Below are 22,326 nucleotides of genomic sequence, written 5' to 3'. Positions count from 1 at the left end.
GAGTTGACAGCCAGGAACCCGAAGGCCAACAAGGAGGACTGGTGGGTGGCAGGGTTGGATGATGAGATTCCAAGTTTGTTGCTTTAATGGAGAAGGGGAAATGGTCTGTGCAGAAGACTATTTTCCAAAAACGGCCATAGTAATACTTCTGGTCTCACATGATTTCCTGGGACTCTGTCCTGCTCAGTCAAGAGGAAGCAGTTACTTCATCTCCATCTGAATTTGGACTTTTTTTTTTTTTTTTGGTCTGCCTTGATGAACAGGATATGGCAGAAGAGATGTTGGATGCTGTGACTTCGGAGGCTGGGCTATGAAGAGTAACATGGTTTCTACCTGGCTCTTTAGCCTTTGGGATGCTTGTGTTCAGAATCCAGTTACCATCCAGTTATCAGTTAACTAGTCTTCAGGACCAATGACAGGCTCACATGGAGAGACAAAAGCCCCATCTAAGAGCCAGCATCAGCCAGATACAGGCAAGAACGAATATGTGTCCGACTCCAGGTCTTCCAGCCAAGCCCAGACATGGGAGCCAGGACAGGTGATGCCTGCCATGCCTTGCCTGGACTCAACGCCCAGAATCCATAAGCACAGTGAATGGGTGTTCTACACCACTACATGCTGAAGCGACTACAACAGCCTGGAAACAGGCCAAGAATGCGAGGGGCATCGGCTCTAGGCACCAAGGTATGGGGGAAACGCCAGCTTTCTGTGAGCAGGAAGGTGAAGGGAACGGTCAAAGACAAGGGTGGGTGACGGTAGATTTACGTGGAGTTTCAGGAGTCAGTGAAAGACCACAGAGCAGTGGCCATGGTGGCAGCAGGGAGATGTTTCTGGGGCAGGCTCACCATTCCCCACATCCACATGCCGAAATGTCTTACAAAGAATCAAAGAAATGTGAAAGTATATTAATTATGAGTAATAAACATATTTTGCTTTACTTTCAATTTGATACATGGAAATTTCATCATAAGACTTGACTGCAGTGTTAACTTACATATTGGAATGACAAAAAATTCAGTTCTCTGGTTTTTCAAGTGTAATGAAGATTATATTAACTTAACGGCTTAAATAAGGCTTGTTAACCAAACACAAATATTTCATTGACAAACTAGAATTCAGGTATTATGAAGGAGAAAACAATTTTCAGAGATGCCCACTCTCTTAGTCTAAGGGATGAGGAATTTATTTCAAAGTTATACAAGTGCAAAGAAATAGATCTAGAAGCAGCAGGGTTTCAAATGAGCAAAGATGGAAGAAATAGAAAGTTAATGTTTACTGACATGGGGAAATCCTCACAAGAGCAATGAAAAAAATCTATTTCCAAAGCTAGGAAAAAATGTGGGTCCTACAAGACTTGCATGGAAAATAATTAGATGTAAATGTCCTTAAGAAGAAACTGAAGGGAGTGGTTAGGGTATTTAAAATGTAAGAAATACAAATGTCATAAAATACCCAGAGGCCGTGTCCCTTTTTAGTAAACACTCAGGATTTTAAGGAAAGATGACACTTTGGAGCTCTGTGCCTTTGGCCTGTTGGTCAAGGTAATTCGTCAAGTGCAGGCACACGAACGGGCCTGCAAGCACGTTCAGGGGCTTATTTTGTTTTTAAAGAGCAACAACCAGAAGGAAGTGTCTTCAGGTGACAGAAGTGAGCACTCCTAAGGACCCTGGGCACCTTCAGAGCCACAGTGTGGCCCAGCAGGACCGGGGGTCACACCAGCTTTTCCTCTCCTTTCTCAGGTGGAGAGAGACATGAGTTCGAGGTTTCTGGAAGACGGCCTCCCACAGAGGGCTGGCCTTCTAACTCCTCATCTGAATCTTTTCTATCATCAACACCCTGGCCATTCCTTTTGCCACAGGTACAGCTCCGTACAATCTGGGGCTTAAAATTTCAATTCTTGGATGACCTGAAGATTCTTCCATGAAAAGGATTACTCTGAACTTAATTTTTTTAAAAAAACAAAAGCCTCCAATGCTCAGAGATAAAGAGGAACAAACGTGCCATTCACTTGCGGCATCATAAACCAGGCCTGCTGGCAGCACAGCCGCCGGCTGCTCTCAGCATGTTCTCTGTGGATTTCCTGTGTGACTGCATGGAGGGCCAGGCCTGTCCTCACAGGCACTGCCACTGAAAATCCTGAGCCAGGCCCTGGCAAAATGAAATGAAAGGGATGACTCCACAGAAACAGATACAGGAGTCACACACATGCTGTCATGCCTCCCAGGCAGAACCCTCCAGGCAGAATTAACTCTTCCACCAGAAAGGTGGGAAGTTAGTTTTACTTTTCTGTTCAAACACTTCTCAGGACCAAGAGCACACATAGTTGGAAACTTACGTTTGATTAGAATTTCTGATTAGAAAAGAATTTCTGAAATACGCCCAGCTTCACTTTCTGGGGTTTTGGTTCCTCATGGTCCACTCAAGTCTGAAAACATTAAATGGGAAATCCATTTTAACTTGCTCGCCATTGTGAGTAGTGTGATGAAACTTCGTACCTCCTGCTCTGTCATGCCCGGGACATGAATCAGCCCCGCATCCAGCTTCTCCGACCATGAGTCACTTAGTGGTGGTCTTGGTTTTCAGATAGCAAGAAGGGTGATTACAGTATGATATTTTGAGAGAGATCACATTCACGTAACTTTTATTGGTTATTGACTGCTGTTAATCTCTTACTGTTCCTTGTTAAGCTTTGCCACAGTATGTACGTAGAGGAAAAAGCCACGTGTATACATATATGTAGGGTTCCACACATACTATCCACAGTCTCAGGCATCCACTGAGGGTCTTGGGATGTCTCTCCCACAGATAAGGGAGGACTACTATATAGTGTTTTCTGACTTTCTAATAACAGGAGACAATCCCTCATAATCTAGTGTTGTTAATAAAAAATCAGAATACAACAGATCCCCATTTATTTTAAAATGAAATTAGCTAGGCATCATATATATGAATGAAAGATCAGAATGAAATACACGAAGATATTAACAATGATTGTTTTGGGCCACAGAATCAGGCACAAGCTCGGGAGAGAAGCCAACAAAAGCTCTTCTGCATGATGGGCGGAGGCACCACTGAAAAGGCATCTTTCCTTCTTCATGCAAGCGAGGCCCGGCTCCCACAGGCATGGTCTCCTTGCAGCTGCAACAGCAGAGGAGGGCGCTAGCAGGGCTCTGCGTCCAGGTGTGCCTCTTTTTCTCTCCACGCTCTTTCTGGAGGAAGCAAGCGTGTCTTGAAACCAAGTTAACTCGGCACCAGGTCAGCAGGATTCAATATCTGAGTCCTGTTTACTTTGGTACGTGATACGGAAGATTTATGTTATAAAGGCAGACGTGACTGATTTCTTCTGGAGATGCGGGTGGTGAACTTACCTGGAGGACGGCTAGTACCTTCTCCACTGGTCATGCTCATACTGTCTGCTTCCTGCAGTAAACAGACATGAAAACCAAAGTAAGAATACATCTCTCTCAATACACAAACAAGAACGCTGCACATTTCTAAGTATGAACAAAGATGCTGAGCTGTATTTGGAGGACAGAGCTTCATCCTCTTTACAGTTGTGGCCACATGCCATTAAAACTGTGTTCCATAATTATTCCATTAAAGTGGAAGCAATTAATTAAGAGGTTCATGGAAGGAAACAATGTCGAAGTTGTTCCTCTTCACACCAGCTCCATCCATCTGCGGGATTTCTAGGCATTTACTATTGCTGACGTTTGGAAATGGAAATTCACATGCAGATGGCTCACCGTGGACGTTCTGCCAACACAGAAAAGCCCACGTGCAGCTCTTTCTGTGGCTGGCCCAGACTTCCCTTCTCCAGTCCCAGCGTGGGTGGCCACTGTCTGCCTTTCTGACAGACAGGGAACGTTGGGAAGAGACTTGGGGCGGAACCTCCCTCCTCATAGTAGAAACTGTGACAGTTTTTCACATTTTAAAAATAACACTTTTCTTCCAGAGTTCCCTGCTCTATCTTCTGGTGTATGACAGCGTGAGCCTTCACTTGCAGTGACTGGGGACGGTCTCCACGACTCTCCTCTGACCCATTCCTGCCGTGGGCAGTCTGGGTCTCTCACACTCCCCCCAAAAGTGTGGGCTCCGGCAGAAGGTGTGAAAGGAGAGGGTTACAGCCACAGTGAGGTTTCCAGACCCTTGTTACCTCTGCCCCCACCCTTGTTATCACAGATGATCACAGGCAGTTTTACAGCAGGCCTCCTACAGAATCACCACAGAGAAGTGACAATCTGGAAAGTCACAGGCAAATTGTAGCTATGGACTGTGGAATTTAACACATCATCTCTTGCCAGCTGGGCTGAGCAACAGCAAGGAAGAGGTTAAAGCCTTCTCACTTGAGCAGCCTTTGTTCTCGGGGCAGCTGCCTGCACTGAGCTCTGAGGCCTTTGAAGTGGACCAGAGAGTTCAGGCTCCCCAGGACCCCACTACCTGTCCACACACTTAGGCCCCGGAAACTTGACAACCTTTTGGCAGTGACTGAATACTTTCATGATGAGGCATTTTTAGTGTTTTTACTAACACAAGGAATTTTACCTATCAATTGCCCTGGAAACAGTGACAACTTTCTACTTGAACTACTTTAATGTCTCCAAGAAATACCAAAAGAGGAGTTCAAGGTAGGCAAAACCCAGGAAGAAATGTGTTGCCCCAAAGTCACTCACAGTAATTACAAGTGAAAAAGTGGATTACTTGGTCTGAAAAGCACATTCCAGTATGTGTATAACATACCCTTTACACTGGAATCTCTGAAATGAGAATACACACAGGCACCCCGATGTCATTTCTGTAACTACGTCCGCATGGAAGGCAGAACGCAAATGAAACGTAGCACCCTCGCTTCTGTTTTGCAAGAACCGCTTAATTTCTCCTGCTCTTATTCCTAAACTCTTAAATCTGGCATTCGGCATTTAACATCTCAATTCTGCCTTTAAGCTGAGAGTCTCCTAGGGCTACTTTCTGGCCCCAAACCACATGCATCACCACTCTTTGATTTCTGTGTTACTGTTACGATCTACTCCAATAAAGCAGAGATCTTTGTCAAAGACCTACTTATGAAACTAGGGCACGGCCTTGAAGTGGTGTTAGGCTCCAGCTGCTGACGTCATTACAGTTTTATTGTTTCTAAGTGACCAGAACAGAAGTGGTAAAACGTGCTTCCCTAGGCCTTGCACCCAGACTGACAAACATTCCTTCAGGTGCCCAATAGTTCCTGAAATTCTAAGTGGTCCTGTGGGCGGCGAGAAGGGACCCTACACCTGGAGTTCACGCCACGTAGCCCGACCGTCTCCTCCTTTCTGGAGGGCTGCGGGCTCTGCAGAGCCCGGGAGAGCCCACTGAACAGTGACGTAGGAACGAGGCGGCAGAGACAGGTGTGGAGCTGCTCTCCTGGTCTCACGTCCTTCACTCAGCAGGGCCAGCGGTGCCCACACTTATCCTGGGCCCACTGCTCACATCTCCTCTGTGCTCCTTTCTGGGTCAGGAAGAGCCACAAATTCACTTTGGTTACTTGACTTTTTATTTGTCTTTGTCAATGACATCCTAAATAAATGGATATCAGAAATGAAACTTGTGCTAAAGTGGTACTTATAGATGTGCGTACTGGATTTAAAAGCAAATTACTGGGCATGCTACGGAAAGCTTGGCAAAATGCAGAACCTAGGGAGAACCTCTGCCACCCCCACAGCCTTGTGGACCAGCTCAGGGATTCAGGAATCTACAGGAAGCAAGTATTAAAGCAAGACAAGAGGGCACACACACCAGGGGCCTTCATCTGCTAAGTCTGCCTCCTTAGGTCCATCCTGGGACGTGCACAGCACCCTCAGCAGTGGGAACACAGCAAAGATGAAAATGAGGGACTGAGTGTGGGACACGCAGGGTGCAGGGGGCCACAGAGCCCAGGGCGCAGGGAGTCCCGAGGGAGGATGGCATGTTCTGGGTAGAGAAAGGAGTGCCTCCTGGGGAGGCCTGTGGCCACTCATACGTCCAAACCCACAGAGACACAGGCTGCGGAGGCAGCCCTGGGTTGTTTACTAGAGGCTGAGTAACCCTTTTCTGAAACGCTTGGAACCAGAAGTGGTTCAGGTTTCAGATTTTTTTCAGATTTTGGAATATCTGCATTATACTTACCGGGGTTCAGCAACCCTAATCTGAATGTCCGAAATTCCAAAATGCTTCAAGGAGCATTTCCTTTGAGCGTCCTGTTGGTGGGTAAAAATTCTGGACTGTGGAGCATTCTGGATTTCAGACTTGGGATACTCAGTCTGTACATATTTTCTGCTTCCTATCAGCAGCTTACACTATTACAGGCAGAAAGGATTAAGAAACAAGTGCTCCCGGAGATACCGGCGGTGCCTGTCCTGGCTCCTGTCGGGGACAGTCTGCCTTTGTTCCCTTCCTCCCTGCTCCCTGGCCCTTTCTGTCAGCTGTCCTCAGAGCCTCTCCTCTCTGCCAGCTTCTGGACGGCCTCCCTCTCCAGCTCAGTCCTGATGGGACGCTGCCTCTGTCTGTCTCCCGCCAGCCCCCCATGTCCTGTCACCTCCAAACCTGTGTCCATCTGAGGGCTGTCTCCTCACCCACACAACCAGCTGCTGCATGCCACTTAGAGATCCCTCAGACTTAGCTCAGCCTGCCCCAAGGAGCTGCCACCAGGCAGGACGAGGAAACCATGGTGGCTTCCGGACTTCTGGCAAGACCAGGGGTGACTGGGGGCTGCCTGTTACTGGCTGGCCGAGGGATCTGCTGCAGAGGCACACAGGGTTCCAAGAGTGAGACTTTCCCCTGGCAGGGATCCAGGGCTGACAATGACTAGCTACGGTTCTGCCTATGGAAAGTCATTCTGCTGTTTTAATTTGCACGAGGAGGAGAAATTTCTGGACGCTGTTCTCTGCTAACAGAATCAGAAAAAAACCTGTTTCCTGTCAATCCAAGGAAGGGGGTTCTTCTGGTCTACTTCAAAGATGCTCCTGTCGTCTCTGTCATCACACTAAAGAAAGAAAGAAGCCAATGTGCATGGCATGCTTCCTGGCACCTGACCCAGGGCTATGCTCTGGGGGAGCCCCGGGAGAAGCAGATGGCTCTGCTCCCTCCAGGCCACACCTGCAGGCTTTGGTGCTGTTCCTGCTTCACTTCATTCTGCAAGAACAGCGATACTGAGGTAGGACTGACATTGCTTTATGTTTCACAGAACAGTTTGACATAAATATTAAGAGAAATGTTAGCATTAATGCCAGGAAAGGAAAAACTTGGTTTTGGAAGAAGCGGCCACGATCACCTCCGCCTGGGTGCTGGTGCTGTGGAGGCGCCGTCCCTGCAGCTGGTCAGGCCACACTGATCAAAAGCCAGGGAGCAGCCCAGGGGTCCAGGGATCCCCTAAGGGCAGGCCACTGGGAAGGGACAGAACCAGGGCTTGAGACAAAGTCAGCCTGTCTGAAGCTACCACAGCGGGCCGCCTCTGGAAGAAAGGGAAAAAAGAAAAGCCTGTGACTCTTACCATTCCCAGAGGAGTCAGTACCAAACAGGTCCCACTCTACCTACCTTCTAAGATCAGGGCAGGCCGGGGCATGTTCTTGATGGTACATCTGTCTGTAAATGACACAGCTCTACCTTTCTCACTCACTCCTAGGAGTTATGACATGGTTCCACCTTCCTTACTGGCTCCTGAGAGTTACACTTTACTAACGTCTCACCCACCATTCAATAAATAGAATCCAAAGTCACAGAATTCCAGAGCTACAAAGGACACTCAAGGTTATCCAGGGCACGTGCCCGATGGAAAGGGTTCAGGGCGTTGCCTGCAGCGACGCGTCCCGTCAGTGGCAGGCCTGACGGCACACTCTCGTTTCCTCCGTGACGTGACGGGCGGGCACACCTGTCTGCAGAACCCACAGCCTTTGCCCATCCTCCCATCTGGACTGTGGACTCTCTTGACCATCCCCTCCCCACCTTCCTGAGGCCCAGGAGGAAGAAGGGGACAACTCCAAGCCAGAGGGTAAGAGAAGGTCCCCTTTCTTACCACGAGGCTAGGAGTAGGGGACACGACAGCATGCCCTGCCCAGTCAGGCTGCCCGAAAGAGAGGCTGCGGCTCTTCCCTCCCCTCCAGCCTGCCTTACTGGGTCAGGTGGGTTCTGCTGAATCCTCACCTGGAGGGGCCGATGCCTTTCATGTCATCGAGGTTGGCCTGGCATTTACGGCCAGGCTGGTCATGGATCTCCAGGGCGGGAAGGTGTGGATGGATGAGGCTGGGATGCCCGTTACACCCAGTGGCTTTACTCCACATCAGTCAACCCAGTATTTCCAACATTACTAGACCCTAGATCTAGACCAAGCTGTGTGCCATCATCAGCTGGATGTGGACGGTCTGCAGGCCTTGAGCATTTCCACGGGATGTGGTCACTGAGGTCTCACCACCTGCTGCAATCACCTGGGTCCAGCTTCTTGGTTGGGGTGGACTCCAGATTCACACAGAGCTGCAGGGCCCTCCAGGTCTAGCCCACCTGACCTCGTGACAGCTCTGACTGCCTCCTCTGTCTCCACATCTGGCACAGAGGTGTCTGGCATCAGCTCCCACCCTCTCATCAGGCCTTTGCTTAAATATCACCTTGTCAAGGAGATCTCAGATCCGCTATTTAAAGCAGCAGAGAGAGCGAGGGAGTGATGGAGGGGGAGCGTAAGCTCTACCCACCCATTTGGACCTAAGTGCTCTGCACACGCTCACCTTCCTCTGGGAGCAGCCTCACCATGGCTCATGTGAGGAAGGCCTCTCACCCCAAAGGCTCAGAAGCCCAGATCCCGCACTCTTCCCAAAGCAGCCCTAATGTGCACTGCCAGCTGCAGACAGATCCGCCAGGATCCGCCAGGTCAGGGCTGTAGGCCCCCAGCCCACGGGGAGCCCCCAGGACAGGCGCTGAGCAATCTACACACACACGACCTCAGGGCTGCAGTTTCTGACCTGAAAGCAGACTCTTAACCAGAGTGGAGAAGCGAACTGGAAAGCCACAGCACACGCATCGCACAGGACTGCACCCCTAGGCCAGAGTCACCGAGGGCAGCGGCAACGGCCCCCAGCACCAGGCTTCAGTCTGAGGCTAGGTCAGTTTACAAAATCGCTCCTGTTGTTTTCAGGTTCCCTGTTCGTGGTTTACTCCAATCAACTGCAGTACCTTCTAAGTTAAAAGCAATCTCAAATATCCTTGCACAAACCGAAGGTCTTCTGCCCAGATCTCAGCTGCACTGCACTGGTATAAATACTCGGATTTAGTCAGTGACAAAGTGGAAGTGACCCTTATGTTAAACTGCAGTAGAGACCATGAGAGGACGGACTGCACATGCTCAGTGGGGGCCATCTTGAAGCTCCAGATGACAGTGAGCACACGGCTTGGTGGGGTAGAGTTTCTGCAGGTTAGGCTCATTCAAGGAAACATCTCAAGCACATGTAAACCTAAATTCATGGGGCCCTCTCTCAAGGACGGGCATTTCAAACACAGTCACCACGAATTCTGATCTACCCTGAACAATCATACGGTGGACTCGCAATGTTTGCTGACTGCACAGACCCAAGAGGAAAGGACACGGTACTCAACAGACATGCGGCCCTGCAGCCTCCATGCAGACTCCACCCCAGACAGACCCCAAAGGTCAACTGGATTCACACCGAAGACTTGCTGTGTTTTAGAGAATAATTTGAGCAGCTTGCGAGTCTACACATTTGAGACGTTGTGAAAGTCACAAATACCATAAATTGAAGGTAGATTTGGCTTTTAAGGCATTAAATGATAAATATTAGGTAATTTCAAAGTTTATGAAGTTTGGCTCTCAAAACTGTAAGGAATTTGAGCTCAAATCCTGATGTGAAGCTCTCGATGTATTTAAATTCAGCATAATACATGCATTAAAACAGTATCTGTACAATATATGTAAAAATCACAGGGTTGGGGCTATTTTCTACCTCACAGTGTAATCCAAGTCACGGAAAATATCGGAATGCTATCACCTGAACACGGCTATGGTGAAACACTACAACCTGCCCTTTTTTCATGAGAACAATGGATCTTCCACATGTAAACTTTACAAGTGCCTTCTAGCGAGCAAATTACAAAAACTGGATCTTGAGCAGAATGAACTGATAGAAAATGAATAAAGGGACCAGAAGCAGACAAGGCTAGCATCAAGCATGGAAATTATTTGTTTTTATTTCACTAAATGATAAAAATTAGATGCATCGGTATACTTATCTGTTTATTTACTGGAACTATACAACCTCTTTCTGAAAGAAAGGAAGGCAGTTATCAGCAAAAGCACAAGGTGAGAGGCAGTGCCATGCAGGTGGCCCAGCAGTGACCACTGGCCTTCTTACCTGGTCCCTGGTCTCTCCACGGCTGCCCCTGACTGGAACGGCTATACCCAGAGCCCGTCCTGTGGTAGCCGGAGCCCTGTCTTCCCCACCTCCCTGTGGGAACACATGGTCAGAGGATTAGCAAGTTGTCAAATGTCTTAACCCAAATGACACATCATGTAAAGGTGGCAAGGCGGCACCAGGTTGGCAGTTTGCCTGTACTTAAATCAGAGGGAGAGTCATGAAAAAACGCAAATTTAAGGGTTGCATCCCCAGAGAACCCGGCTCGGGAGGGAGTCACCGATCTGCCTGTTAAACCCTACCCCAGGGGAATCTGGTATTGGTGGTGAGAGGTCAGACTCTGCAAACAAAGACTCCAGCAGCCCAACCACTCCTCTTCCCTGGGGCCCCCTGGACCCACACAGGCCACGGCACCCATGACCAAGCCCATCCCTCTGGGGCCCTGGGTGAGGCATGGAGCAGCACTTCTGGGACTTGTGAGCTTCTCCCCATTCTCCATAAACTTCATTCACACACACTTTTCACACTTTAAAATTTCCGTAACTTCCCAGTCCATGACACCTTGTCCTGTTCGTCTCTACCAGAAGGCCTGATTCAATACAAACTCATGTGATTTTTTAAAGGAATCATGATAGTCCATGGCGCTCCACAAAGAAGGCCCAGGCCACTCAGCCCTGCCATAGGTACCGTCCCTGCTCCACAGGTGCACTGGAAGCATCTGCGAGGCGGGCCACACTGTCACCAGGACTCCCAGTGCGTGACCACACATGCAGCGTGCAGGCCACAGGCCGCCTGGGGCTTTAACTATGAGTGAAGGACGGCCTTGCAGGATGTGCCTCCACCAGGCTGGTCCTCCCTGGACATGCTGCGGTGTCCATGGGGGCATGGCTTTGTGCTGGCACATGCTGCCGGGCTGCCCTCAGGACACACATGTCTGTTAACAGACACACAAATCTGTTAGTTCAGGACCTGTATCCTGAACTAACAGATTTCTGATCATATCACCTCAAAAAACTTCAAAAGCTCCCCAGTGTGAGGTGGGTAGAAAAGCCATGACTCGCCTGGCATTCAACAGCCTCTGTGGTCTCTGAGGCCAACTTAACTTCCCCAGTGTCCTCCCACTGTGGTACCTTACCCCAGTCTAGCTACTGAAAGTCCCCCAAGTCCACCTTCCTGCCAGGATGTCATCCCTTTGTGACTGCTGCCCTTGCCTCTGAGCTACTGGTCTGCAGGACTGGTGACATGCCCCTCACATCTGGCCAGGGTCAGCCCGTGTGTGCTCATCTTACACACGTGGTCTCCAGCTCACCTCCAGCATGGGCACTCATGACCACGCACGGAGAATAACAGGTGACTCCAAGCTCGGAGCAGTTGTGAGCTCACGGCTGTCGGCGTGGGTCCAGAGGCCAACACACCAGGAGTAGGTTGGCACTGCAGTGGCCTGGCTGTGCGGCCCGCGTAAGCAGACAATGGCAGTCAGGACTGCAGAGCCCCACCACGTCCCTACAGCCCCTCCCCAACAGAGGAGGGGTAAGCTCGGCATTACCCGAGAACACGGGGCTGGGGCCAAGCGATGGAGGCTCCAGCCTAACGTCTGCAACTAAGAACCAACCTTGGTTTTGGGTGAGCCACGTGGGGAATAAGGTTCTTCAGCAAAATGAGGCACTGAACCATATAACCTTAAGTTGGATTTGTGAAGAAAATTACTTTGAGAACAAAAAAGGGAACAGTTTCCAAATCACGAAATGATCTTACTAATCTATCACAGCTCTTAAAATGCAGTTCGCCGCATTAATGGAATAATACAACAGGAAAATGCAGTCTGCCTCATTAACTTGGAATAATATGACAGGACACTGATTTCTGCCCATTTGTAGGCAAACTTCATTAGAAAGGAGTCAAAATTTAGTTTCTATACAAATTACAAGTAACTGTACCACTGCATTAAACTAACAGGTTATCTTTAGTGCTCAAAATAAACTTGTCATTGCAGGACCTCCTGGCCTCTGAAATGAAAGAGGAGTTTGGCCTGACAGCCACCATGCCTGCGGCCACCTAAGCAGCCTGTGTCTCTGAAACGGAAGAGTTGGGCCGGGCAACTGCCATGCCTACTGCCACCTAGGCAGCCTGTGTCTCTGAAATGAAAGAGGAGTTTGGCCTGACAGCCGCCATGCCTGCTGCCACCTAAGCAGCCTGTGTCTCTGAAACGGAAGAGTTGGGCCGGGCAACTGCCATGCCTACTGCCACCTAGGCAGCCTGTGTCTCTGAAATGAAAGAGGAGTTTGGCCTGACAGCCGCCATGCCTACTGCCACCTAAGCGGCAGCGTCCAGGACCTGCAGGTCTCTCAGCCCCTTGCCATGGTTTCGCTGACAACCTCAGTTTGGAGAGGGGAGGGAACCCTGCAGGACTGCGTGTGCAGTGCAGACTTTTTTTTTTTTTTTTGTAAAGACAGGGTCTCGCTATGTTTCTCAGGTCCGTGTCAAACTCCTGGCCTTAAATGATTCTCCCACCTCGGCCTCCCAAAGTGCTCAGATTGCAGGTATGTGCCCAGCCACGGCGCAGACTTCTGAGGACCTGCCAGCCAGGTAAGGAAACAGGCAATGTGAGATAATATCACATATTTATTTTGCAATAAATCAACTTTGTTTTGGGGTCCCAATCTCTGTCTATCTATAGTTGGTGGCTGAAAGTCAAAGACAGAGAAAAGGATTGGGCACAGTAGAAAAAGCAGCCTTCCCTCTCATGGTTGGACATGGCTCCACACACCCTGGCTGCTCTCCTTTCGTGGGGTGCTACACACGACACCTGGTGGGATCTGGGCGCACCTGAGGTAGCTCACAAAACCTCTGAGAATGGTATTTGCAAGGCTGACACCAAGTAGTTCTCCTAGAGATACTCTGGGTGGATAAGAATCTGGGCTGAGTTCTCTTATTCCATCGAGAAAAATAATGGGACTGCAGTAGTTACAGGTGTAAACATGAACTGAAGGAGGGCATGAAAGAATAATTAAAAAGTCTTATTAACAAAATAAGCTAATAAGATGTCTAACTTCACTGACAGACAAAGCAGCATTCAATCAATGAGATACATTTTTCATCTACCAAATTGTTTTTTACAAACCATCAGAACACGAGGTCAAGAGATCGAGACCATCCTGGCCAACATGGTGAAACCCCGTCTCTACTAAAAATACAAAAATTAGCCAGGTGTGGTGGCAGGCGCCTATAGTCCCAGCTACTCAGGAGGCTGAGGCAAGAGAATCGCTTGAACCCGGGAGGTGGAGGTTGCAGTGAGCCAGGATCGAGCCACTGCACTCCAGCCTGGGCAACAAGAGCAAAACTCCATCTCAAAAAAACAAAACAAAAAAAAAACCCCCAGACTTTTAGAAGTGTCAAGGGTGCCCTGAAATGGAAACTCTTGCTCACTGCTGGAGAAGGTATTCAGTGATCATTTTACCTAAAATTGATTAAATTTCAATCTACGATCCCACAGATGATGACACTCTGTTTTAAGAAAATAATAATAACACACATAAAAGCATTAGGAGTAATGAGAAAAAAATGGAAAGATCCTCAGAGCTCCAAACAGGGAACAAACTATCTAGTAGTGGAAGATTCTGGGACCGTTGCTTAAGAAGAATGGTGTTAACGCCCGAAATTAGGTGTAAGTGGGAAAGCAGGATGCACACTGCGTGGAGTGTGCTCACCACAAGATCCAAACACGGAAAGCCTCGGCAAAAGCCCACACTTGTTATCTTTATGTGACAGAATTAAAGGCCATGGATACTTCCTTTTTAATTACTTTCTTTATACTCATTTTTTATAATATACTTTTATTGTAAGAAAAAATAAACCTAAACTCTTGTCAAATAAACAAACATTACCTAAGCAGCCCTTCTACTTTGGGGAACCCCAGAAAGGTTGTTACACACGCAGAGAAAGAGTTCTTAATTATTTAATTAATGAGTGAATCCTTCCTGAGAAATTTTCCAAATGGGACCAGAATTCAAACCACTGGGTAGAGATCTATCATTTTAATTCTTCTTTTTTTTTTTTTTTTTGAGATGGAGTCTCGCTCTGTCGCCCAGGCTGGAGTGCAGTGGCGTGATCTCGGCTCACTGCAACCTCCGCCTCCCAGGTTCAAGTGATCCTCCTGCCTCAGCCTCCCAAGTAGCTGGGACTACAGGTGCCCACCAACACGCCTGGGTAATTTTTGTATTTTTAGTAGAGACGGGGTTTCACCGTGTTGGCCAGGCTGGTCTGGAACTCCTGACCTCAGGAGATCCGCCTGCCTCGGCCTCCCAAACTGCTGGGATTACAGGCGTAAGCCACCACACCTGGCCCCATCATTTAAATTCTATTCTGTTCATCCAATTGTATCAGCCTCTTCTTAGAATTCATTTATCAACAAAACTCAGGAAGCAGTTAGGGTCTACGTCTGTGGGGCTTCTTGAGGCACCTGGCCCTTTCCCACCTGCATGGTGTGAGCCCCAGTGGGCTCGGCCGGTGATGCGTCTGTTCTCCTTCATGCAGGCCTTGCAGACCACTGCCTTCAGGTTGTGGAATTTGGTGAGCCGAGATCTCTGCAAACAGACCAGATGCAAATGAGATGTGAGGGGCCAGATGTGACTGGAAGGAAGCTTATGGGACACCCTCCCACGCCACTCCCAAGGCTAGGCAGCAATGGTGGCTGCACCCTCCTCCCAGGCACAAATCGCAGCAGTTTTCCTTCAGCATGGCCACATCCCAAGGGGTTCTTCGAGAACATATTCTCCTAAATCCCCCAGAAAAATAACACCAAGAAGCTTGTGTAGGTTAAACAATCATTTCTAAAAAAGAATCTTCAAGTCCTATTATGACCATTTAGGTGATTACCACACAATCTTACCTTAAAAATGTTTGGATTTAATATATCTTAATCTTTCAATTCTTAATTATAAGAACATTCAGCAGAAATGCCAAGGCCAGAAAACAAAAACAAAAACAAAACATCAGCAGATCAAGAAACGGAACATGGAACATTCAACCTTTCCTTCAAGCTTCCTGTTTTATTACTATTATTCTATCCTGTACTTTTTTTTCCAAACTAGAACCTATAATCACTTGGAACTCGGTCAAGAGATTGGATAAAGAAAGGAAAAGATCCTTGATGGATGATTTACAGGCTGTGGTCCAATAAGGCTACTTCAGCTTTCATTTCTATAGCCTACTTTCCAATACTTGCTGGCTTATTAGAAGCATATTTCTCCTCTTATTCTGCTTTTGCTCTCTACAAAATTCAGGCTGCTTCTAAGTTCTAAATACTTGCAGTCCTATGCCACTCTGGAATCCGTGTGTGTGTGTATGTGAGGAACAGTGATGGCAACACATTACCAAATGTGTTCTCTCTGCTATGAAAGCTTGGAGTGCTTTATCGTGACAGACCGGTACGCTCTCTCACGGATCACACCGCTTTTTGCATCCCTGCGGGTACTAAAACACATTCCAAATGAGCTTGGCTTGAGGCCTTATTTGGAAATCTTCCAGGAGTCATGTAGCGATTGTATTTATAAAGCTGGACAGCAGCCAGCGTCCCCAACTAAACTGGCAGTCTCTGGGGAGTATTTTCAAGTAATAAACCATAACTATACCTATCGGATTAGTCTGATATCTGTGGGGACACTTTCGCAGGGAGTACTTGTTCCTCATTAAAAAACGGGGAGAGGGGCTGGTCACGGTGGCTCATGCCTGTAATCCCAGCACTTTGGGAGGCTGAAGCAGGTGGATCACTTTGAGCCCACGAGTTCAAGATCAGCCTGGGCAACATGGAAAAACCTCATCTCTACAGAAAATACAAAAATTAGCCAGGCACGGTGACGCACACCTGCGGTCCCGGCTACTCAGAGGGCTGAGGAAGGAGGATCACTCGAGCCCAGGAGGTGGAAGTTTGCAGTCAGTGGAGATTGCACCACTGCACTCCAGGCTGGGCAACAGAGCAAGACCCTGTCTCAAAAAAAAAAGTATGTGTATTACATATATGTGTACACATATGTGTGTGTGTGAGAAATAGGGAGAGGAGTAAAAAGCACTTCAAAAATTAAAAATGTGTCAGACTGGTGTGATGCTGCTTGCCCTACCTAAGCATAAGTTTCGGAGTCCTGAACCCTATTTAAGAATTCTGGAAGAAGCTACAGGTTGAGCACTCCTAATCTGAAAATCCAAAATCTAAAACTGCTACAAGCGGAAAATTCCACACCTGATCTCATGTGATGGATGCAGTGAAAACACTGTTTCATGCATGTCATTAACAATATTGTATAAAATTACCTTCGGGCCATTGTATAAGGTGTACATGAGACATACATGAATTCTGCGTTTAAACCTGGGTCTGAGACCCAAGAGATCTCATTATGTAGGTACAGCTGACCCTTGAACAACATGGGTTTGAACTGCATAGATCACTTACACTCCCATTCTCTTCTGCCTCTGCCACGCCTGAGGCAGCAAGACCCACCCCCTTCCTCCTTCTCCTCAGCCCACTCAACGTGATGATGATCACCTCCATTTAATGGACAGTAAGTATAGTTTTCTCTTATGATTTTCTTAATCACATTTTCTTTTCTCTAGCTCACTTACTTTATTGTAAGAATACAGTATATAATACATATATAATACAAATGACGTGTTAATTGACTGCTTATGTTATTGGTTAAGGCTCTGGTCAACAGTAGGCTCTTTGTAGTAACATTTTGGGGGAGTCAAAAATTATCTGCAGGTTTTCCACTGCAGAACGATTTGGAGCCCTTAACCCTTGCACTGTTCAAGGATCAACTGTATATGCAAACATTCCAAAATTCCAAAAACATTCAAAATCCAAAACACTCTGGTCCTAAGTATTTCAGATAAGGGCTATTCAACCTGTATGAGTTATGTTGACGCTGAAGCCAAATGCTTCAAATCATGTGTTCCTGGTTTAATGGAATAATGGAATCCTTTATTTGGAAAGCATTAATTTGAAAAATGCAACAGCCAACTTCATGTTTTTTGTGTAGCCTGGTACTACAGGGATGTTTCTGGTGAAAGGTAGGTGTCTGTGAACTCACATTTTGTTCTAAAAGCACCTCCACAGCATAACCCTTTTCAGACTGCAAGTACTTCTGATGAAAAAGCTTCCCATCAAATATATTCCAGGGCATGAAATCACTCATCTTCCAGGGGAAGCCACACGCGCTGTTGACTAAAACCAGAGTGGTGAGGCCGCGGACGAGAAGGGAGCCCAGCTGCACGGCTCTGGGGTTGATGTAATCAGGCTGTGGAGACCAGAACACACACCAAAAATGTAAGGCAGGAGTCACACACACAGGAAACAGATCTCAGCACTGCACTACTCTGCTCCAAACGGACGCTCGCTTAGAATGGACGGCATCACCATGGCTGCGTCCTCAAAGCTGAGCTTCACCAGCTCTACTGATGACAGAGGTCTTGGAAGCAAGCTCGGCTGACAGAAACGAGGGCGCCTCTTCATTAAGAGTGTCCCCATCCATCCGCCCATCTGTCTGAACCTCAGCCACTGACTCAGGCCTGCTCCACACACACAGGCGTGAGCACAGTCTCCTGCCTCCCAGGAACCTCTGGGCTGAGAACAGACATGGTGAAAACTGTGGTCCACTAGGAGAAAGCTCACATGATCATTCACTTCTGGGTGCATTCTTTCCTGAACAACTTTCTTCGAAGGCAAAGGGACGGACAGGGAAGCCAAGAGAGTATCATTTTAGACACTATTAAATTTATTGTATTTAAAAATCATAATTGTTGTAATGATGAGTATTTGTTACGAAAGATCTAACTTTAAATGAATACTTACAATTTAAGAATAAAACAGCTTACATATCTCGCCAGGTTGGTAGGCTGATAATCTTTGCAAATTAAGATCATACCCATATGAAATATTTCTTTTCACTGTCAAATTTACCTTGATGTCGAACATTCTGACTGTTCTCAAACAGGGAAGTCATCCTAAGATGCCGCAGAGGGCTCCTGCATTTAGCAAGAACGCTGCATGAGACACTCTCTGCCTCCTGGCTGACACTGGCCCCAGGGGAAGTGACACTGATATCTAGCGAGTGTCCACATGAATCCATAAATGAGGTAAGTGCAACTGAATCCGTCATCGTCCGGCTTATCTATGCAGCGCAAATTAACCAAGAGGTATTTTAAATAAAACTGAAACAAATTAGGAGAAAAGTAACAGATATTTTAGCCCCTTTAGAAGTTAAGGTTTCACTTACTAAAATAGAAGCTTGCTAACCATTGTAAGAAATTTATCATGAACTGAGATTATCCGAGAGTTAATCTAAGGTTTAATCACAATGATTTTGGTTGCACAGTACTACTTTATCCTCAAATAGTGCTGTACGACACTTTGTGTTGTACAAAATTATCCAAAACAACACTTGTTTTTAAAAACAGCAATCATTATACAAGTACACAGGGCTCAGCAGATGCTGACTAACAGGACGTGTTAGTGAGAAGTGCATTTCCTACAGAAGCCTGAAGGTGACTGCCAGTATTGTTTTAGCATCCATTCTATGCTTTTTCTTATTCATTGTTATTTACAATGGTTTTCAAATGTTAAATCAACCTTGCATTCTAAAAATAAACCCAACTTGGTCATCATGTATTACTGGTTTTATATATTGCTGGATTTGATTTGTTAATATTTTGTTTGGAAGTTTTGAATTTATTTTCATGAAACAGAACGGCCTACATTTTTATTTCTTGTGACGTCTTTGTTAGATTTTTGCATCAGGATTTTGCTGGACTTATAGAAACAGTTGGAAAGCCTTCCTTCTTCTGCTCTCTGGAAGAATGGGTGCAGCACAGCTGCTGGTTCCTCCTTCGGGGTCTGGAAAAACTCACAGGGAAGCCCTCTGATCCTGAGGTTTCCTTGTGGGCGCAGTTTTCATCTCAGATTCAATGTTTTCAGCAGACATGGAACCATTCAAGTTTTCTATTTCTTCATACCTCAGTCTTATTAGGTTGTATTTTTCAAGGAATGTGTTCATTTTACCTGAAATTTTTTCACACGTTTACTCTTCGTGGCACACATTTTACCTGAAGTTTCCAATGCATTGGTATAAATGTTCCCTCATCTCTTTAGTCTGCATTCTCTATGTATACAGATGTCCCTTTTTCAGGCTGTATACTGGCAATTTGTGCTTTCTCCTTTTTTGATCAATTTCATAACAGGTTTATCAGTTTTATTCATCTTTTCAAATTAACTTAGAAAAAAAGACTTTATGTTTTTAGAGCAGTTTTAGGTTCACAGCAAAACTGAGAGGAAGGTGCAGAGATTTCCCACATACCCTCTGCTTCTCTACAGATCAATGCCTCCACCTGCCAGTCCCTGGAGGACACATTTGCTACAATCGATGGACCCACACTGACACGTCCCTCAAGTCCACAGCTGACACGAGGGTTCACTCTTGGCGGTGCACATTCTGCGAGTTTGGACAAACACGTAAGGACCTGGACCCACCATGAGACTCATCCAGAGCAGGTGCACTGCCCTAAAGTCCTCCTGCTGCCTGCTCACCCTCCCTCCCCCGAGCCCTCAGCAAGCGCTCATCTTTCTACTGTTTCCATTGTTCTCCCTCTTCCAACTTCCTATAGCTGGAATCAGACAGTAGCAGCTTCTTCAGGTTGGCTTCTGTCCCTCAGTAATACGCATTTAAATTTCCTCCATGTCTTTTCATAGCTTGATAGACTTGTTTTTAGTAATGAATGACATTCCACTGTCTGGATGGACCACAGTTGGTTCATCTCATCACCCACCGAAGGACACCTGGCTGCTTCCAAGTTTTGGGAGTTACGAATAGGGCTGCTGAAACGTCTGTGTACAGGTTGTGGTGTGGCCGCAGCAAGGAGCACAGCTACTGGACTGCGTGCTAAGACCCGTCTAACTTTGTAAGAAACCGCTTCGCAGCCATCCAGAGTGGCTGTGCCACTTTGAATCCCTACCAGCAAGGAGGGAGAACTCCTGCAAATGACATAAAAAGAAACCTTTCTCTATTCTCCATTCGTTTCCTATTTCACTAGTTCCTGCTTTTACTATTTCCTTCCTACCTACCACACACCCCGCGTTTGATTTTTTATTTGTAATTTATAGAGATGTATACTTAGATCATTGATTTTCAGCCTTTTTTTTTTTTTTCAAGTACATTCATTTAATTCTACAAATTTCCTTCTCAGAATAGCTTTCAGCTGCATCCCACACATTTTTATGGACAATATTTTCACTGTCATTCAAAATATTTTATAATGCTGACTGTAGTTTCTCCTTTTTCCCTGTGAATTATTTAGAAGTGTACTGTTTCAATTTCAAATAATTGAGAATTTTTACTTATTGTTATTACTGATTTCTAGCTTACTGTGGACAGAAAAAAGATGGATGATTTCAATTGTCTGAAATTCGCAGAAGCTTGCTTTATGAACTGTCATCTAGTCAATTCTGGTAGATTTTCCATATGCACTGGAAAAGTGTTTACTCCATAGTTTTTGGGTGCAGAATTCTATAGGCCCGTTAGGATGAGTGTGTTCACTGTGTTCAAAAATGTGTTCAGAAATTCGAATCCATAGCAACCTTCTGTCTGTTTGTCCTATCAGCTCTTGAGAGAGGCTTTGTTAAAGCTCCACAGACTTCCTCTGCAGGGGCCAGACAGTGAAGAGTTTAGGCCCCCTATAGTTTCTGTTAGATATTCTTTTTTAAACTAACCCTTTAAAAATCCCAAAAAGCATTCTTAGCTCATAGACCCACACAAAAGCAGGCCAAAGGCCACACTTGGCCTACTGGCTGCAGTTTGTGGACCCCTGTGCTCACAGGTCCCACCGTGATTACAGATGTGTCTGCTTCGTTCTTCAGTCGTGTCCGTTTTCATCCGATGTACCTGGAAGCTGTGCATACTAACTTACAGATCTAGAGAATCCGGAAATAATCCTGGGGCGCTGACCTTTCTTCTCGGGTGTCCCTTCTTTCTTTCATGGCCGTTTCTAACTGAAGTCTACTTCTGATGCAGGCACACTGGTTTCTTTGGGTTAGCAGTGGCATGGAACAGCTTTTTCTGTCCTAAAACTTTTAATTTTCCAGTGTCCTGAGACCTTAGGTATCTGTTTGGTTGGTGATTATTTTAATTTTTATTTTGAAATGACTACAGATTCACAGGAATTGACAAAGATAGGATAGAGGGCTGTACCTTTCACCGATGGTGAACATCTGACATACTATAGGACAATATCCAAACCAGGAAGCTGACATCAATGCCATCCACAAACCTTATTCAGGTTCTAGGCACTTTCAAAACCTGGTGGGTTTGTGCAGCCCCTGCCACCATCATCAAGACACAAAACTGTCTCTTCACATAAGACCTCCCTCATGCTGTCCCAAGTCTCTAGCAACTGGTAATCTGTTATCCATCTCTTTATCCTGTCATTTTCAGAATGTAACATAAATAGAATCATGTAATATGTGACCTTTTGGGATTGGCTTTTTTACTCAGTATAATTCCCCTGAGATCCATTCAGGCAGTTCCAAGCGCCAGCCACTCACCAAGCACCAGCCACTCATTCCTCTTTATTGCTGAGTTGTGTTCCACGGCATGGATGCACCAGCCTGTTAAACATTCATCCATTTAAAGACATCTGGGTTGTTTCCAACCTATGCTACTACAAATACAGCTGCTCTGAATATTCATGCACAAGTTTTTGAATGAACCTAAGTTTTCACTTCTCTGGGATAAATGGCCAGGCGTGTGATTGCTAGTTCAGATGGTAAATGCATTATTAGTTTTTAAGAAACTGCCAAACTGTTTTCCACAGTGACCGACACCAGCCATGTAAGAGGCTAGTGTATGAGGATCGCATCCTTGCCAAAATTTGGTGGTGTCACTATTTTATTTTTAATTTCAGCTGCTCTAATCCGTGTGCA

General features: G+C 46.5%; 1 protein-coding gene across 2 annotated transcripts in view; it reads right to left on the bottom strand.

Moving 5' to 3' along the window:
* Positions 1–2,895: 2,895 nt before the first annotated feature.
* The window catches only part of FAM120B (family with sequence similarity 120B), an 84,886-nt gene continuing 65,455 nt past the window's right edge, over positions 2,896–22,326 (bottom strand). The window contains exons 7-11 of one of the 2 annotated variants that reach the window (XM_050787122.1): positions 17,447–17,653; positions 14,839–14,947; positions 10,365–10,457; positions 3,369–3,420; positions 2,896–3,209 (exon numbers count right to left, since the gene is read on the bottom strand). In XM_050787122.1, the coding sequence (XP_050643079.1) occupies positions 3,380–3,420; positions 10,365–10,457; positions 14,839–14,947; positions 17,447–17,653 (450 nt within the window). In that variant the 3' untranslated portion in view covers positions 2,896–3,209; positions 3,369–3,379. The remainder of the gene's footprint in view (positions 3,210–3,368; positions 3,421–10,364; positions 10,458–14,838; positions 14,948–17,446; positions 17,654–22,326) is intronic. The other variant, XM_050787123.1, reaches the window with a different exon arrangement.

This window comes from Macaca thibetana, chromosome 4 (assembly GCF_024542745.1).
Source record: "Macaca thibetana thibetana isolate TM-01 chromosome 4, ASM2454274v1, whole genome shotgun sequence".
NCBI classification, from domain to species: domain Eukaryota; kingdom Metazoa; phylum Chordata; class Mammalia; order Primates; family Cercopithecidae; genus Macaca; species Macaca thibetana.
This window is presented reverse-complemented; position numbering and strand designations above follow the sequence as displayed.